Source organism: Chlamydotis macqueenii, chromosome 25, assembly GCF_036417535.1.
Source record: "Chlamydotis macqueenii isolate bChlMac1 chromosome 25, bChlMac1.mat, whole genome shotgun sequence".
In the NCBI taxonomy this organism is placed as follows: Eukaryota; Metazoa; Chordata; class Aves; order Otidiformes; family Otididae; genus Chlamydotis; species Chlamydotis macqueenii.
The window spans coordinates 591,561-608,583 of record NC_141580.1 but is presented as its reverse complement, the minus strand read 5'-3'; the positions used below and the strand labels follow the sequence as shown (position 1 = coordinate 608,583).

Sequence of the window (17,023 nt, the reverse complement as noted above, 5' to 3'; positions counted from 1 at the left end):
CGGTGCCCATGCTGGCGTGGCGGTGCCCAACGCCGCTGGCACGGCCGGGCTGGCACGGCCACCCCAGCCCTGGCACGGCCGCGCGGCGCACGCAGACCTGGGCACGAGCTCAGGGGCCTTGGCACCGCGTGGCCGGAGCGGAGCCGCGGCTGGAGCCGGCCCGGTTGGCAAGCGGCAGCCACCGGCCCGCGCCAAACCTCGCACCCGCGCCCCAGGCTGCTCCTGGCTGGGCTGGGACCAGGGCTGCGATGGGGTCTGGGAGTGCTGGGGAGGGTCCTGGGCCAGCACCCAGGGGTCTCGCCTTGCTGGGGGACGCTGGCGCCGGCCGTGCCTCAATTTACCCACCTGTAGCACGTGCCCCCCGCAGCCCAAGCCGCTCTCCCTGGGGGGACACCACCCACGGGACCCGAAAGCCTGTCCCAGTGCCCCCGCGGTGCCCTGCCAGCCCCTCTCCCCCCACCCCGTCCCCGGCAGTGAGACCCTCCCGCGGAGGGGGCCCGGCCGCTGCCCGGCCGCCAGCACAGACCAGTTTGCTGCCTCCATTCCCAGAAGAAAGAATAAAGTTAAAACATCTGTTAATTTATAAACCAATTTAACCATGACTGGTTAATAAATAGCTACCAGCTGCCAGCCCCCACCCTCCGCCCGGGCGAGGGGCGCGCGGGGAGCGGGGGACACGCAGCCGGCCGGGCTCATCCGTTCTCCCTGTGCCCCCCCAGTATCGTTGTCACTTGTCCCAGTGGGGGGGTCCCCGGGGTCCCGGAGGAGGAGGAAGTGTGGCCTGGCCGGGGATGGTGTGCGGGCAGGGGCTCCGCTTGTAGGGGGGGGGGACGTGGGGACGTGGCGCACTGCGGGTGGGGGCTGCCCTGCCTCGGGGGGGGTGTTCGGGGGTTGCTGGTGCGGTGGGAACTGCGGCCGGGCAGGGGGGCTGCGTGTGCATGTACCCGTGTGCCAGGGCTGCACGTGTGCATGCACAGGAGCGTGTGTGTGTGCATATGAGTGTGCGTGTGCATGCATGTGCCAGAGATGTGCACGTGTGTGCAGCCACATATGCATGCATTTGTGCCCGCATGCGCGTGTGCACGTTTACGTGTGTGGATGCGTGTGTGTCAGGGACGTGCGTGTGTGTGTGTGTGCACAGGAGTGTGTGTGTGTGCGCCTGTGCGTGTCCGTGCATGCAGGCGCGTGTGCGTGTCTGTGCACAAGCGTGTTCGGGGTGCCCGTGTGCGTCCCCATCCCAGGGGAGCCGGGTGCCGAGCGGAGACACCCCCTCTGTCCCTGTGGAGCCGCTGTCCCCACGGGGCCGCTGACGTGTGCCGGGCCCGGCGTGGAGCATCCTCGGTGCACACGGATCAAGGACGGACGCGGACGGAGCGAGGCCTGGCCCCGGCGCTGCGGCGAAGCCGGGGATGTCTGCGGCGAGGGGGCCGGGTGGCAGGGTCCCACCTCTGCCCCCCAAACCCCCGAACCCCTCCGCGGGGCCAGAGGGCACAGCAGGGTCGCGGTGCCCGGGCACGAGCCCCTTCCCAGCGGCGCACGCCCCGACACGTGTCGCAATAGTAATGTAATTTGTACGTTAACAATGGGCAGCTTGAGGTTGATATTTAATTACAACATTTGCACCAACCTGAACTCACCCTTATTCATCAATAATGCATGGGTTTGTGTTTATCGCTGCTTAATTAATCTGTGCTTACGACAATTAAAGGCTTGCAAAATCCCCAAAGGTGGTGGCGGGGAGCGGCTGCGCGGTGCTGGCGTGGTCGCGGCGCTGGCACTGCCGTGGCAGCCGGTGGGAGCGGGAGCGGCTGCGGAGCGGGGTGACTCCCCCCGGGTACCCCTATCCCTGGGCGTCTCTCCAGGCCGGGAGGGGCCGGCCACCTCCCGGGCGAGGGGCGAGCCGTGGGGGCGGCGGTGGGGAGCACGCGCTCCCTGGCTCCGTGCCTCAGTTTCCCCAGGGCTCCCGCAGCCGCTGGGCACCGTGCCACCCCCGAGAGCCAGCCCTGCACCCCCAAACCCCCACACCCCTCCTCGCCGTTGCCTTTTTTTTTTTTAATTTTCCCTTTTCCCTCCCCATTCGCCACCCCCTGGCCCCCTCCCACCTGCCGGGGCCGGGGGTGCCGTGCCCCCCGGGGCGGGCGGCGTGGCCAGGCCGTGCCACGCCAGCACTGCGCCTTTAAGCGCCACGCGGCGCGGCTGTCCCGGATCAGCCGGAGCGCCTATTAAAATTTTATGCGAAGTGTAAATGGGCCAGGTCTCCAGCTTCCCGCTCCCTCCGAATGATTTATTACTCGCAAATACCACAGAACTAATTAGTATAGTAATTAATTAATACGAATTTGCATATTTGCATGTGCAATTAGTGCAGTGGAGTGATTACTCTGAAAATGAGAAGTTGGGCTTGTCAGATGGTGGTGTGAACTGGAGTGGAAAAGCCTCGTGCAAATGAACCCGGGCGGCACGCGGCGGCACGCGGCGGCACGGGCCCCACGCCGCGCCACGCCGGGAGGGCGCGAGGCCCCACGCGCGGGTGGGGGGGGTGAGCGGGTGGGGTGGGGGCTCAGCCACCCCCTTCCCACCCAGCCCCGGCCCGGCCCGGGCCCCCGCCACGGGGACCGCTCCATCCCTCGGCCATCTCCATGGCGACTGGCTGTGCCAGGCGCATCGCCATGGCAACGGGCCGGGCCACGCAGCTTCGCCATGGCGACTGTCGTCATAGGCGCCCTGTCGCCATGGAGACTCCCCCCCATCTCCCCAAATCTACTCCCTGCCAGCCCCCCCCTCCTCAGTAGCACGGGGCTTGGGGACGGGGGTGCTGCTCCCCGGGCTGGGGGTCCCTGCGGCCACCCGGGATGCGGGAGGGGGTCCCCGGTGTCTCCAGGGATGGGGAGGCCCCAGAGCGCCCCGGGATGCAGGCGAGGGTCCCAGAGTGCCCGATGCAGGGAGTCCCCCCGATGCCGGGGGCGGCCAAGCCCCCATCAGGCTGGATCAGCACCCATGGGCCCGGGGCTCGAGGCCCCCCCCGGGCGGGTGTCTGGCACCCGCACCCCTAAATCCAGCCATTCACCTTTGTCCCCGGTGCCACCCCAGTGCCCCCTCGCCCATGGCCCCTGTGCCCACCCACCCCGCTGAGGCCCAACGCTACTTGGAACGTTTTTGGGAGGGCCACCGGCCATGTGTCCCCTGGTTTGGGGACATCAGTGCAGAGGGGTGCAGGCTAGCGGGGGGATGGTGGAGGGGGATGTGGCGAGGGGTGACAGAGCCCCCGCCGCCCCCACACGCCACATCCCCCCGCCATCGCGCCCCACCGGCTCCCTGAAACAGGCCCAGGCGGACGCCATCTGCCGCGGGGGGGCCGGGGGCCAGTGCCAGCAGCGCTCGTTCATCCGCGCCGCGCCGTGCCCGCGCCAGTGCCACCGCCAGCCCCCTGTGCCACCCCCCCCCGCCCCCGCCGGGGCAGCCATGACGGGGGTGCTGCAGCCACAGCAGGTCCCCTGTCTGCTCCTGGGGCTCTTCTGACATCACACTCCGGTGGTTGTGACGTCATAGCCCATTGTGACCTTATCAGGGTGGCCTTATCACCTCACCAGCAACCATCTTCACTGGTGGCACAATGGCAGCCCCCTCCAGCCCCGGGTCCTGGGCTGGGGTCCCCTCATCCCTGTCCCCCCCGCCGTCCCCAAATCGCTTCTGACCCCAGCAGGGGCGAACCAGCGACCACGGGGTGACAAAGGAGCACAAGTCCCCAGGGGCCACCCGTCCTCCTGCCCGGGGACCCTCCGCCCCCAGCCCCGCACACAGCTCCGGCACTTTCCCACGGGACCATTCCCAGGGCCGTGTGCCGGGTTAACAGCGTGTCCCAAAAACCGCTTGCCAAGCCCCCGGCCCACGAGCAGTGGCGGGCGGGGATGGCGGGGGGTCCGGCTCTCCCAGGGCCAGGATCCAGCCAGGGCAGGTGCCGGGGATGGGGGCTTCGCCTGGCACCGGCACGGCACCTCCCCGGCCTCCTCTAGCGAAAGAAAAGAGGGGTTTGCTAGAAGCCCCCCCCATCCCGGCTGAGTTGGGACCGCCCCTTTCCTCCCCCCGTGCCTCAGTTTCCCTCCGCCATCAGCTTCCTCCTGCTGCGCTCCCCAAGCCGCCCGTGACCCCGCGGTCCGCGCCGCAGGGACCTTTAGGGACATGGGGACCCGCGTCCCCCGGAGACCCCACCCGCGGACGGGGCCCTGCTCACCCGGTGGCTGGAAGACGCCCAGGGCCGGGGTCCCCCGAGGCGGAGCTGCTCCGGGGAGCCGGCCCGGGGCGGCGGGGCCCTCCTCCCCTCGCCTGACATCCCCCGGCGGTGGCTGCGCCGCGCGCTGCCGCATCCATCTCTCCCGGCCTTCGCCTCCCAGAAATGCCGCGGCGCGGAGCCGGCTCCATCTGGCCGCGCGGCCCCCGCCCCCCCCGCCGCTCGCTCACGGCGAGATGCTGGAGCCGGCTCCTCCGCTCGGGCCCGGGCGGCGAGGGGGAACGGGGACCCCGCTGCGGAGGGGGCCCGGCTCGGCTGCCCCCCAGGCCCACGCGGGGCGGGACGGCGCGGCCTCGCCGAAGCAGCCGGCCCCACGCCGGGGACGCGGCAGCCGGCTGAGCCCCGGCAAACTCCCCGCGCAGGGGCCCTGGGAGCCGCCCCGGGCCCAGCTGGCTCCCAGCCGGGCCCCGGCACCACCCAGCGCCCGGCTCCCACCCCCGGCTCTGCTCCGCACCCTCGCCGTGTCCCTCCGGATGCCACGTGTGTCTCCCCACCCTGGTACCCCCCCCGGGACGGAGCCACGGCCGCTCCTGGGAGGGTCCCCATCCCCATCCATCGCCTTCCCGCTGCGGGGAGCAGAAGGGACGCGGGGGACGAATTTTGGAGGAAAGAGCTTTGTGCTGAGTCGAACGCCCCGCTGTGCCTGCCGGGCAGTGAGCCCCCCGGGCACCAGAGGCGGCCACGCCGGGAAAGCCAAACCCTGCACGAGGCGCGGCAGCGGGATGGGGACCGGAGCCCTGGGGTCACCAGGCCCAGCTCCCCCAGCCCCCCGGGCAGGAGAACCGCCCCCCCAGCCCCCTGCACCCAGACCACCAGCACCCAGTGTGGCCCCCGCTCCCCTGAGCTGTGCCCGGCCCCGGGTTCACCCCGACCTCCCCTCCGTTTCCCCAGCAGCCGCATCCTCGTGCAGCCCTGGTCTCGCCACGCCAGGAGCCCCTGGATGAAGCCCCCATCCCAGAGGCACCCAGAGACCCATGCCCCGCTCCACCCCACGCCATCGCTGGCCGCAGCGGAGCGGATGGCACGAGGACGGCACCGCAGGCCGTGTCCCGGCACAGGCCGGCTGAGCCCCGGCACCGCCCCGGCCCCGGCACAATGCTGCGGTTTGGGTTTTCATCTCCCCGCTCCCCTTTCATCTCCTCTCCCCGTTTCATGTCGCCACTTTCTTCTCCCTCCAAGCGCTGCGCATGCTGATGAGGCTCACGCCGGCACCCACCCTTGCCGCTCGCCGGCTGCTAATTAGGCTGTAACGGATGCAGCGGGCCGGGGGCTCGCGGTGCTTCCCCCTGTCCCCGTCCCTGTCCCCGCACGGGCCAGCTCTTCTCCCACCGTGGCATCGTCTCGCCCTCAGGCAGCCCCTGTGCCCCCGTGGGTCCCCCATGGGCTGGGAGCCCGGTGCTGGGAACCACAGCACCGCCGGTTTCGCCGCCCCAGCACCCGAGGTGCAGCACGGCCAGAGCGGGGCCCAGCCACCCGCCGAGGGCTGGGGGTCCTCTGGGCTGGGACACTGAGGGCAGCGGAGAGGGGACTCACCCGGAGCTGCTGGAACGGGCAGCGCTGGCGTGCGGCGAGGGTGGGATGCCAGGGCGAGGGTGGGATGCCAGGGCACCGTGATGCCCGCCCGGCACCCGTCTGGAAAATGAAGACAGCGACAACAGAGGAGCTGAACAGGAAGGGCTGCCTCGAGAAGGGAGGCTGCCCGGGAATCGGTGCCCCGGCACGGCACCGGCGCGGCCTCCCCGCGAGCTCGCTCCAGCCCCGGTGCCATCTGCTCAGCCGCGGCCATGAGTGACGGTCGGGGGGTTCGGCAGCAGGAGTGTGGGGAGGGGGACGCTCGTCGCCGGTGAAGGCCCCTCCGTCACGTGCCAGCCCCGGCACCTGCACCGGGGGAGCGGGCGACGCCGACGCCACTGGCGCAGACCCGGCGGCCGGGCACGGCCAGCCCTTTGTCTGCCTGCGGGCACGGCCCTGGCCGCCGCCGCGTCCCTGCCGTGCCTGCGCTGTGGTCCTCGGCCTGCCTGCGCAGCCAGCACGCACCCGCGTGTAGCACCCTGCACCTGCACCCCTCGAGCTGGAACAGAGGGGACACGGGACACAGGGACGTCCCACGCTCGGCCCCGACGGCTGCAGCCAGGAGCAGGGCACCGGGCAACGGCATCCGGCTCGCAGGGACGCAACGCGCCCCGGCCGCACTGCTGCCCACCGCCGCTCTGCAGGCGCACGGGAAATGGCAGCAGCGATCTCGGGCTGCGTGCGCACCGCGGCAGGATGGATTTGGGGGCCGGGGCGCAGGGTGATGCTGGGCCGGGGTGCAGGGTCATGGCCTGGCAGACAAAGGCTGCAGGGAGAGGCTGGCACGGCCGTGCGGCTAGGGGGGTGCCGGCAGCGGCCGTGGGGTGGTGGGCAGCCGGAGGGGGCCATGTGCCACCCGCGTGAGGACTCATGGCCCCACAGCCACTGGCCCTGCCCGTGTCTGCACCTGCAGCCCCCCGCCCGCGCCAGGGTGGCCGAACTGGGCACTGCTGCCACCACCGCCTCCCCCGGGCCCTGCCCAGCCACGACCCCCTCGTTCGGCTGGTGGCTGAGGGTGGAGACGGACCCGGGCGAGCCGCCGTGGCATTTTGCGGCGAGCCGCAGATGCCAGCTCCCGGCAAGGGTCCCCACGGCATCTCCCCCCTCGCCCTGGTGCCCGTCGGCCACCCTCGGCGCGCTCGGCCCAGCTGGGATGGCCGATCTCCCCCGCCGCCCTGCCGCTGGCTCCATTGTTTGCCCGGCCCCGCCATCGCCTGCATCTCGCTCGGGTCCCATTTTGCGGCGTGTAGGCAGAGCTGTAGATTTGGAAGAGGTTGGGGTTTTTTTTTTGTTTTTTTTTTTCTTTTTGGGTTTTTTTTTTGAGTACAGAGTGACAGATGGCGAGTCCTCCTTCCCCAGAGAGACAAATCTCCCTGAATGCAAGCGCATGTCAATCATTAGCTCTCATGTGATAGCTCTCGCGCATGACGTGCCAACCATATGGCACTGGCAGCAGAGCTGGTACCCCCTTTGCTGGGTAGAGATGCCACTCTCGCCTCCTTTCGGATAGAGGGCTGCAGGAGGCTGGAGCACCTCAAGGAACCGCGTCCCGCTCCCAGAAGATGCTGGGAACAATGAAATAAGAATTCCTCCGGTCCGCCCGAAGGTGAGTTATGTAAGAAGTGGAGGGCTGGGAGGGCAGCGGAGGAAACTTGAATGGAAAAAAGGCAACTTCCATGTTGATTTTGTTTCTCCGCCACGTCTCGCCCTTTTTCTCCCCCCTTGTCTCCGTCTTTCGTTCTCCCCCGGCCCTCGGTTCTCCCGCTCCCCGCCGGCCTCGCCGATGGTTTTTTTTTTCACCCCCCCTCCCCAACGGAGCCGCCCCCCCACCCCCTCGGGGGTTGGGGGGGTGTCGTTGGGGCTCCGTGCCCCCCGCCCCCCCCCGGCTGGGCGCGCCCGGGGCGGTGCGGTCCCGGTGGGACGGAGCGGGCAGCGCCGGCCGAGCGGCATCAACGAAATCAGCGCGGAGCCGCCCCCCCGCCGCCCCCGGGGGCCCCGACCCGGCGGAGCCGCCTCCCTGCTCCCCCCCACCCCGCGCTGCCCCCGGCCCCCGCCCCGGGCGGTGCCCCCCCACCACCCCTCCCTCGCCCACCCCACCTCAGCGCCCGGCCCCGGGGGGGCGACCCCGGCAGCGCCGCCGCCCGCGACCCCCGCGCTGCCCCCCGGGGCTGGGGTGGGGTGGGGGGTTGGGGAGGGCCGCCCCCCGCCGCGCCGCCGTTTGATGTCGCCGCATTTTACGGGCCCGCGCTCCGGCGACCGGGGGGAGCCCCGGGGCTGGGGTGGGCCGGGGGGTATGGGGGTCCGGGAGGGGCTGAGCGGGTCGGAGGGGATTTCGGGGGGAGTGGGGGGTGGCGGCCGCCCCTCCGTGCCCCGGCCCCGGGACGGCGGTGGAGGAGCCGGGGCCGCTCCGTGCCCGCGAAGGGGAAAAGTTGGAGGCGTCGAAGAGGAACCGGTAGCACCGGGGTCGGGGGGCGAGGACGGGGGGGCCGGGCCGGAGAAGGGGAGCGGGGCGTCCCCGAGACGGCGGGGGGAAGGGGAAAGGGGGGGGGGTCATCGCCGCGCCCCGAAGGAGCCCCGATGCCCCCGGGGTCGGGCGGCCGGGGCGGGGGGCGGCAGCGGGCGGCCCCGCTCCCAATTCGTTTTTACCGGTCCCGGTGCCGCGGTAGGGCGGGGAGGTGGGGGGGGCCGGAGGGGGGTCGGGGCCGCCGGTAACGCCTGGCTCTTTGCCCCCCCGCTGCAGCCACCATGTTGACGCGACTTTTCAGCGAGGTCCCCGAGGTCCCGAAATTCGGCGGTTGGGCCGAGGAGTGCGAGGAGGATGGCGGCGAGAAGGAGGAAGAGCGGGCGGGGAAGGGCGAGGAGCGGCCCGAGGGCTCGCTGGGGGAGGGCAAGGAGGAAGGGGAGCTAGGGGGGGACGAGGAGGAGGAGGAGGAGGAGGAGGAAGGCTTGGAGGAGGCGGAGGGCGAGCGGCCGAAGAAGCGGGGCCCGAAGAAGAGGAAGATGACGAAGGCGCGGCTGGAGCGGTCGAAGCTGCGGCGGCAGAAGGCGAACGCCCGCGAGCGCAACCGGATGCACGACCTGAACGCGGCGCTGGACAACCTGCGGAAGGTGGTGCCCTGCTACTCCAAAACCCAGAAACTCTCCAAGATCGAGACCCTGCGCCTGGCCAAGAACTACATCTGGGCGCTCTCCGAGATCCTGCGCTCGGGCAAGCGGCCCGACCTGGTCTCCTACGTGCAGACGCTGTGCAAGGGGCTGTCGCAGCCCACCACCAACCTGGTCGCCGGCTGCCTCCAGCTCAATTCCCGCAACTTCCTGACGGAGCAAGGGCAGGAGGGGGGGCGCTTCCCGCCCCCCAACGCCTCCTTCGCCGTCCACCCCTACCCCTACCCCTGCTCGCGGCTGGCCGCGGCGCAGTGCCCGCCCGCCGCCCCCCCCGTCCACGGGCTGAGGACACACGGTTACTGCTCCGCGGCCTACGAGAGCCTCTACGGCAACGCCTCCCCCGACTACAACAGCTCGGAGTACGACGGGGCGCTCAGCCCCCCGCTCTGCCTCAACGGGAATTTCTCCCTCAAGCAGGACTCTTCCTCCCCCGACCACGAGAAGAGCTTCCCCTGCTCGCTGCACTACGGGGGGCTGCCCGGCTCCCGGCCCCCCCCCCACAACTTGGTTTTTGGGGCGGCGGGGATGCGCGGGGGGGTCCACGGCGAGAACATCTTCCCCTACGACGTGCACCTCCCCCACGAGCGGGGCCCCACCTACGAGGAGCTCAACGCCTTTTTCCACAACTGACCCCCCCACCCACCATCCAGCCCCCTCTCCGACCGGCCGCCCCGTCCCCGAGGCGGGGGGGGAGGCACACGGACCCACATCCCACCCGCGACGGCCCCACGGAGCGGCCTCCCCGGGGCTCCGCCGTGGGCTTTGGTGCAATACGGGGACCCGGCCCCGCGCCCGTGGGGACAAAGTGCTTTTTTGGGAGGAGCTCCCCCGTTCCTCGAATGATCGCTCTTCGTTAGTTAGGTAAATTTTTTTACCGTTATTTCCTGTTTAGCCAGTTCGCTTTTTACCGTTATTTCCCAGTTAGCTAGTTCATTTTTTATTAGTACCTAGTTAGTCGTATAATTTTTGTTACTATCTAGTTAGCTGGCTAATTTTTAAATTATTGTTTATTTCGCTATTTATTTTTTTATTGTTATTTATTCAGTTTGTTAATTTTTTTATTGTTACTTATTCAGTCAGTTAAATTATTATGTATTAGTTACTTAAATAATTACCATTATTTATTTATTCCGCTCAATTATTATTAGTTAAATTATTATTTAGCCAGTTAAATTATTATTTTTATTTATTGATTTATTTAGCCAAATTATTATTATTTAGTCGAATTATCATTCTTATGTATGTATTTAGCTAAACTATCAATCTTTGGTTAAATTATTATTAGTTAGTTAGCTACTTAAATAATAATAATAATAATAATAATAACTATTATTATTACTATTACGGTGAAGATTTCTTCCCCGAGGGGGAAGCGCCCAGCACGGCCCCCCGGCCCCCGCGGCAGCGCCCGCTGGAGCCGCTCCGCGATCCGGCCGCGCCGGGCCGAGCGCCTCTTTTCCTTTTTAATTCGTTTTAATTTCATTTTTTTTCTCCCCCCTCCTCCCCCTCATTTTGGGCCGTTCCCCCCGTCTCCGCGCCCCCCCTCCCCCGCTGTCCCGGCCCGGGGGGCGAGCGGCGCGGCCCCTTTCCGAAGCAATAAGGCGGCGCGGGGGGGACCCCCCCGTCTCAATCTATGCAAGGCCCGACGGCGGGGGCTCCGAGATGCACTTTGCTTGGGGGGGGCCCGGCCCCGGGAGCTCCTCTCGCAGCGCGGCTGTCAGGACGTTTTTTACCTGTTTTAAAAACTTGAAATGGAAAAAAAAAAAAAAAAAAAAAAGGAAAAAAAATGAAAAAAAAAAAAAGAACGGCTGTGCAAGCGGGGCCCGGGGGGGGCTTGGGGGGCTGTGCCTCCCCCCCCGCGGCCCCGGGCCCGGCTCCTCCGCCCTCGCCCCGGTTCTCCGGATTCCTTCGCTCGGAAGACGCTGTCAAGCCGAGATAACGCGCTTCTCTTTTTTCTTTTTTATTGGATTTTTTTTTTGGAACCTGCCCGCACCACACCTTCGAGAAACCAGCATTTTTAGAGACCAGGGAGGAGGAGGAGAATTTCTGAGAAACGTTTTCGAAACGAAAAAAAAAAAAAAAAAAGTTTTGCAAAAAAAAACAAAAACAGGAAAACAAAAAAAAAAGAGAAAAAGAAAAAAAACACAAACCGTTGTAGCAAAGGGGACCCGCCTGTCCGACACCAGAAGTGCTTTCGTGTTTCCGTTCCGTTTCGTTTCGATTCACAGATATTTATGGCCAACGATATGCAAGAGCCCCCCCCGCGCCGGGAGCCGCTCCCCCGCACCCCCCCCCGCACCCTCCCCCGTACCGGACGCTACTTCGGCGGCGGGAGCGCGGAGGCCGCGGGGTCGGGGGGGGGCCTCGGCGATTCTGCATGCACCGGCCCCCCCACCTCCCCCAGAACCCCTGAAATCCCCACCCCCGGGGCCGCCCCCCTCCCACCGGACGCTCACAGCCCGGGCCCCGTCGGGGCGGCCCCGCCGGGACTCGTCGGCCGTGATTCGCGGCGAACCCTGTAATTACCGAGGGTGATTAATAAATATTCAATGTCGATTCCATCGCCTTCGCCGCTTTCCTTGCCCCCGCCGAACCACCCCCCGCGTGGGGGCACCGGTCCCGACCCCCCCCCGCCCCTCCCGGCGGTACCGGTGCCTCCGCCGCTCCCGAGTGCGCGGCCCGCGGCGGGCGGCACCGACTGGACGCGGCTCTGCCCCACGGGTGTCTCCCCCCAGCCGGTACTGGGAAGGAGGTGTCTCGTGTCCCCTCACTCCCCAGTAAAGCACCGGGTCCGGAGCGGCGGCCCGGCTCGGTCCCAGCCCCACTGGCGCGGTGACACCGCTCCGGTTCCCCGGCGAGGCTGTCCGGTGCCGGTGGCCAAGGCCGGGTCCGTCCGTGGCGGCACCGATACCCGGTCGGCTCGCGGGGCCGGTGCCTGTGCGATGCCAGTGCTCAGTGCAGCCCCGGGGGCTCCGGCACGGTGCCCGGTTTCTGGTGCCGGTTCCTGCGCTGGTTCCCGGTGCCAGTTCCCGGTGCCAATTCCTGTGCCGCTTTCTGGTTCCTGTGCCGGTTCCCGGTGCTGGTGCTGGTTCCTGTGCCGGTTCCCGGTGCTGGTGCTGGTTTCTGTGCCGGTGCCCAGTGCTGGTTCCTGTGCCGGTTCCCAGTGCCGGTGCCAGTTCCCGGTGCCAATTCCTGTGCCGCTTTCTGGTTCCTGTGCCGGTTCCTGTGCCGGTTCCCGGTGCCGGTTCCCAGTGCCGGTGCCGGTTCCCGTGCCGGTTCCCAGTGCCGGTGCCGGTTCCCGTGCCGGTTCCCGTGCCGGTTCCCGGTTCCTGTGCCCGGTGAGGAGCTGTCCGCCGCGGCGGTGCTGAACGGGCTCCCGGTCCCCGCCGCCTCCCCAGGCCAACGGCTCCCGGTTTATTCACCGCCCGCGCTACCGGGGCTCATCGCCGCGCGGGACCCTCGATCGCGCCGTGCCGCTTCCCAAGGGCACCGGCTCCTCGCGGGAAGCGGCGTGGGCCGGGGCAGCACCGGGGCTGTGGGGACGGAAAGGCCGGGGGTACCCGCGCGCCACGACCCGGTAGCTTTTGGGGAAAATCTGGGCAGGTTTGGGGTCGGGCTGGAAACGGGGAAGGGCTCCAGCGCGGCCCCGAGGTGACGGGCCCGGCCCGGGGAAACGGGCGGCGGGGAACTGGGACCGATGGAGCCCTGCCCGACCCCCCACGGGCCCGTCCGGGCCCCCCTGGCCGGACCCCGGCGCCCGGCCGCTCCCCGCGGAAGAGCGAAGCCTCTTCCGACGGCTCCGGTCCGAGCATCCTCCCGGGAAGGGCCTCGGTTTTCCGGGGAAAACCCCCCGGGCGGGGGGAGCACCCGGGATGCGGCGGTGAAGGGCGGATGCCCTGGGGTGGGTGGAGGGCCCGGGGCCGGTTCTACCGAGGGATACCGGTCCCGGTGCCGGGGCTGCGGTTTACTTTCAGTTCCCGGAATTTTTGCTTGCCCGGTGCCCGCCCGGCCCCGCCGAAACGAGGGGATGCGGGAATCCGACCGGATGCTCCGGTACCGATCGGCCCCGCAATGCGGCCCCGCTGCAAAGCTCCGGTGCCCGGTCCCGGTGGCCGGTCCCGGTGGCCGGTCCCGGTGGTCGGTCCCGGTGCCCGACCGGCCCGTACCGCGCCCCCCGGTGCTCAGCGGCGGCTCCCGAGGAGTTTTGCGAGGTTTTTGAATGATCGTGGGTTCAAAGTCACCTCGGGGTGGGGGGCGGGGGGGTGTCACCGGGGACCCCGGCTCGGTTGGGGGTGCCAGAGCGGGGCCAGCACCGGGAGGGACCCTGCGGTCGCGGCTCGCCTGGGCTCAGCCCCCCCATTTCGAAGCAGGATGAGATGAGGGGGTTCTGCCCCCCCCACCCCCGCCCCCTGGCCCGGTGGGGCTGGGGGGGGGGCGTGGGGCGATCGCCAGCTCCGGGTCGATGCTGCCACCGGCGAGTGCCAGCCGGGAGGGGGGGGAGGAGGAGTCATTGCTTCAGTTTAAATTTCATGGCATCTGTTCATTATTATACAGTGCGGATTTTTATATGGACAGCTAAATTAAAGACAGATTTCTGCCAAAATTGCAGATACCGTAAAAAAAAAGAACCCGAAAAAAAAAAAACAAACCAAACCAAACCGGAGGCTCCCGGCGCCGGGCTCTGGCCGCGCTGCGGAACCGGTCTCGCTCCGGGGGCCGCCCGGGGGTGGGGGGGTCGGGAGGTAGGGGGCTGCCCCCCGTTTTGTGCATGGGGGGGGTCCTCGCGTCCCCGGAGCCGCGGTGGGGTCGGGCCGGGCTGGCAGCCATCCCTGCTGCTGTGGGGGGGCTACCGAGCCCCCCTCCGCCCCCGCCCCGGCCTGCCGGGCTCCGTCGGGGGGAGTTAAAGCGGGGACATCTGCGCACCCCGCACCCGCTGGCGCTGGTACCGGAATGCGGCACCCCCCGCAGCCCCGCCGGGACCCCCCCCCGGCACTGCCCCGCTGGGTACACGGCGCTGCACGTGTCCCCATCGCGGCCCCACCAGCCCCAACTGGGGGGGTTCCGGGACCCGCAGCCCTCGCTGGGGTCGCCCGCCCCCTCCATTTACTCCCTGCCCCACCGCCAGCGTGGGAGGGGGGAGAACAAGGTGGGGGCAGGGGGTCCCCAAGGGAAGGGGGCAGCCGGGGCCGGGGGCACGGGGACAGCGGGGGCTCTGCTGAGCAGCCCGGGGGGGCCAGGCTGGGGGTGGAAGCCCTGTGGAAAAGGGGGAACCTGCCCCCCGGCCCCCCCTTCCCACTGGGCCCCAGGGGAGAAAAGGGCAAAATCCCCCGCAGGGGCCGTGGGGGGGCCCGGGTCCGGCAGGGGAGGGGTCGGCCCTGGCCGGGAGCTCCGGGAGCAGGTGGCGCCCACCTGAGCGCCACGCAGGGCCCCTTCCCCTCCCCTCCCCTCCCTTCCCCTTCCCTTCCCTGCCCCTGTCCCTTCTCCTGCCCCTTCCCCTCCCCTCCCCCTTTCCCCCCTTCCCTCCCCCTCCCCATTTCATACGGGAAATGTCCATTTTGTTCCCCACTTAAAAGCTGATTTACGGCGGCTCATCCCAGCCCGGCCTTGGCCCGCGTTCAGCCCACAATCTGCCCATTTCTCTTGGCAGCTCCGGCTCGGCCGGGCTCACCCGCGCTCTGCAGCGGGCGGTGGGACTACCAGGCCCCCGGCCCCGCTCCCCCTCGCCAGCTGCCTCGAGCGGATCCCGGCGGGCACCGAGACGGTGGCGCCCGGTGAACGCAGCGGCGGGATGAGGAGGGGCCCAGCACCCCCAAAGCACCCACTCCTGCAGGCTCCTAATTAAATTTTACCCAATTGTAAATCTTTTTGTGGGACGGAATTGAAAAACACACCTTTGGAATGGTCACATTAACCCGATACCGGCTTTATTAGAGCAATTACAGCCTTTCTCCGGGCGGATCGGCCGGATTGCGCCGTAATCCCGGCAAAGCAAACAGGTTCACTGCAAAACTAATTACATTTAGAGCAGCTGTGATAATAATCCTAATTCAACCCTGTTCGGTGCCTAAAATCCGGTGATCCGGCAGCGAAAGCCGGGCCAGCGGGTGGGGGGTGGCCACGGCCCGTCTCTGCCCTCCAGCTCGTCCGGCCCTGGGGCTGCCCTGGGTTCCCGGGGGTCCCTGGCCTCGCCCAGGCCCCCTCCCCGTCGCCCCGCCTGACCCTGTCACCCCTTGCCGGGTGCTGCGGCTCTGCCCCGTTCCCCGGGCGGTGGCACGGTGCCCATGCCCCCGCCACGGCCTCCCCGGGGGACGGAGAGGGGGGATCGGGCGGCCGCAGCTGGCGCGCGCAGCCGTAATGGCCACGGCTGGGCTGGCACGCGGGCCCCACGCCTGCGGGCACGCGGGCGGGAGCAGCTTGTGCGCGGTTCGTCCTTGACTTGTCCCCGTGTGGCTGCCCGGCCACAAAGCCCCCCGCCGACCTGCCCGCAGCCGAGGCCTCGCAGCTCGTCACACGTGTGACGCCAGACCTTCGCCGGCGCTGGGTCCCAGTGCCATAGGCCAGGCAGGGCACCTCGCTGCTTTGCTCCAGCGGGAAGAAAATCCTTCGCTGGCGTCTCCCCTCGGTGCCGGAGCCGGTGGGCATGGACGGCGTCGGCATCGGTGTCGGCGTCGGCGTCGGCGGACGTGGAGCGGGGCAGGACGCGGGAGGGCATTTGCATCCTCGCCGTTACCTTGGGGATCGTTTGCTACAAATGCCTATTGGAGCTTTTTTTATTAAAGTTGCCAAAAATTTGTGTTAGCTAATGGCTTCTTAATTCTGCCTAAAATGAGAGAAGGAAAACGACGCCATTCATCTTGTATCGGTTTGGAATCGCGGCTGACAACCAATCGATCATTCTGTGGGACATTAACTCCTTTGGATGGGGCCCAAGCCGGCGCTGCCGCTCCCCGCGCCCGCGCCGGATCCCCGTCACCGCTGTACTGCTGGCATTTTGGCACGCGCCTCGGCGGGCTGGTTCCTCTCGGGTCGGTGCCGCTGAATTATTTGCCTTTCCCCGGGTACAGCTGGCACCACGTCCTCCCCCGCCCCTTCGCGTGCCGCTGCTGGCGCCCTTCACCCGACCTTCACCCCGCGCACCCCCTGCTCCCCGCGAGGCCCGTCTCCCCCATTTGGGGATTTTTAATTTTTTTTTTTTTTTTTTTTCCGGGGCTGAGCACGCGGGGATGCCCCTGGGGACCCAGGGGAGGCGGTGGGGGGCGGCGGCGGGGGACAGCGACGGGGGGGTGGCTTCGCTGCCTGGCCCCCCAGTGACCCGTGCCTCAGTTTCCCCACTGCTCCGCGGGGAAGGGCTCGGCTTTGGCCCGCCCACGCTCAGCGGGACACGCGTGTCCCCGGGGCGAGCGGAGGGCTGGGAGCTCCTCAAAGCCGCGGTCAAAGGCCGGGTCTCCCCACCCCCCCCCGCGTGCCCCTCGCCGGCCAACGCCCGTGACCCCCCCACCGCCACGCGCGGGACCCCCTCCCCCACGCAGGGCTGCGTCCCCGCGCGGATCGCGCCCCCCTCCATCCCCTGCCACGAGTGGGGACATCGCGGAGGGGAACGGCCCGTGGGGACCGCGGGGGCAGGGGGCTTATATCCCCTCGGTGGGCGGGACCAGGGGCGGGGAGGGCTGCGATTGGTCAGCAGCACGAGCCCTGGCAGGGGATTGGCTGGAGGTACGAGTCCCGGGTGGGGATTAGCTGGGGGCTGTCCCCACCCCGGGGTCGAGGTGGCCCCCGGCGGCCCCCCCGCGATGGGACACTGGCCGGCGGGGCCGTGGGCGTCCCGGGGGACGTCGCCGCCACCGTCCCCGTCCCGGTCCCCGGGGGCGCGGCCCCGCGCCCCCCCGAGCGTCCCCAGCGGCACCGGGGTCGGTGGGCGCCCGCAGAGGGGCCCCAGCGGGGTCCATGCCCCCCCCGAGCGGAGGACTTGGGGACAGAGCCCCCCCCAGCTTCTGGCGG

The 17,023-nt window shown here is 68.6% G+C and overlaps 1 protein-coding gene across 2 annotated transcripts; it reads left to right on the top strand.

Annotated features, from left to right (window-relative positions):
• Positions 1-7,338: 7,338 nt before the first annotated feature.
• NEUROD2 (neuronal differentiation 2) lies at positions 7,339-15,123 on the top strand. 2 transcript variants are annotated; one of them, XR_015261123.1, is made up of 2 exons: positions 7,339-7,466; positions 14,673-15,123. XR_015261123.1 is itself a non-coding variant. In XM_086767010.1 (2 exons), the coding sequence occupies exon 2, from the start codon at positions 8,606-8,608 to the stop codon at positions 9,653-9,655; it is 1,050 nt and encodes a 349-aa protein (XP_086623136.1). In that variant the 5' UTR covers positions 7,346-7,466; positions 8,601-8,605; the 3' UTR covers positions 9,656-11,586. The 2 variants fall into 2 exon arrangements, 1 of the variants encoding a protein (XP_086623136.1); XM_086767010.1 differs by lacking the exon at positions 14,673-15,123 and adding an exon at positions 8,601-11,586 and having other exon boundaries at positions 7,346-7,466.
• The last annotated feature ends 1,900 nt before the right edge of the window (positions 15,124-17,023 follow it).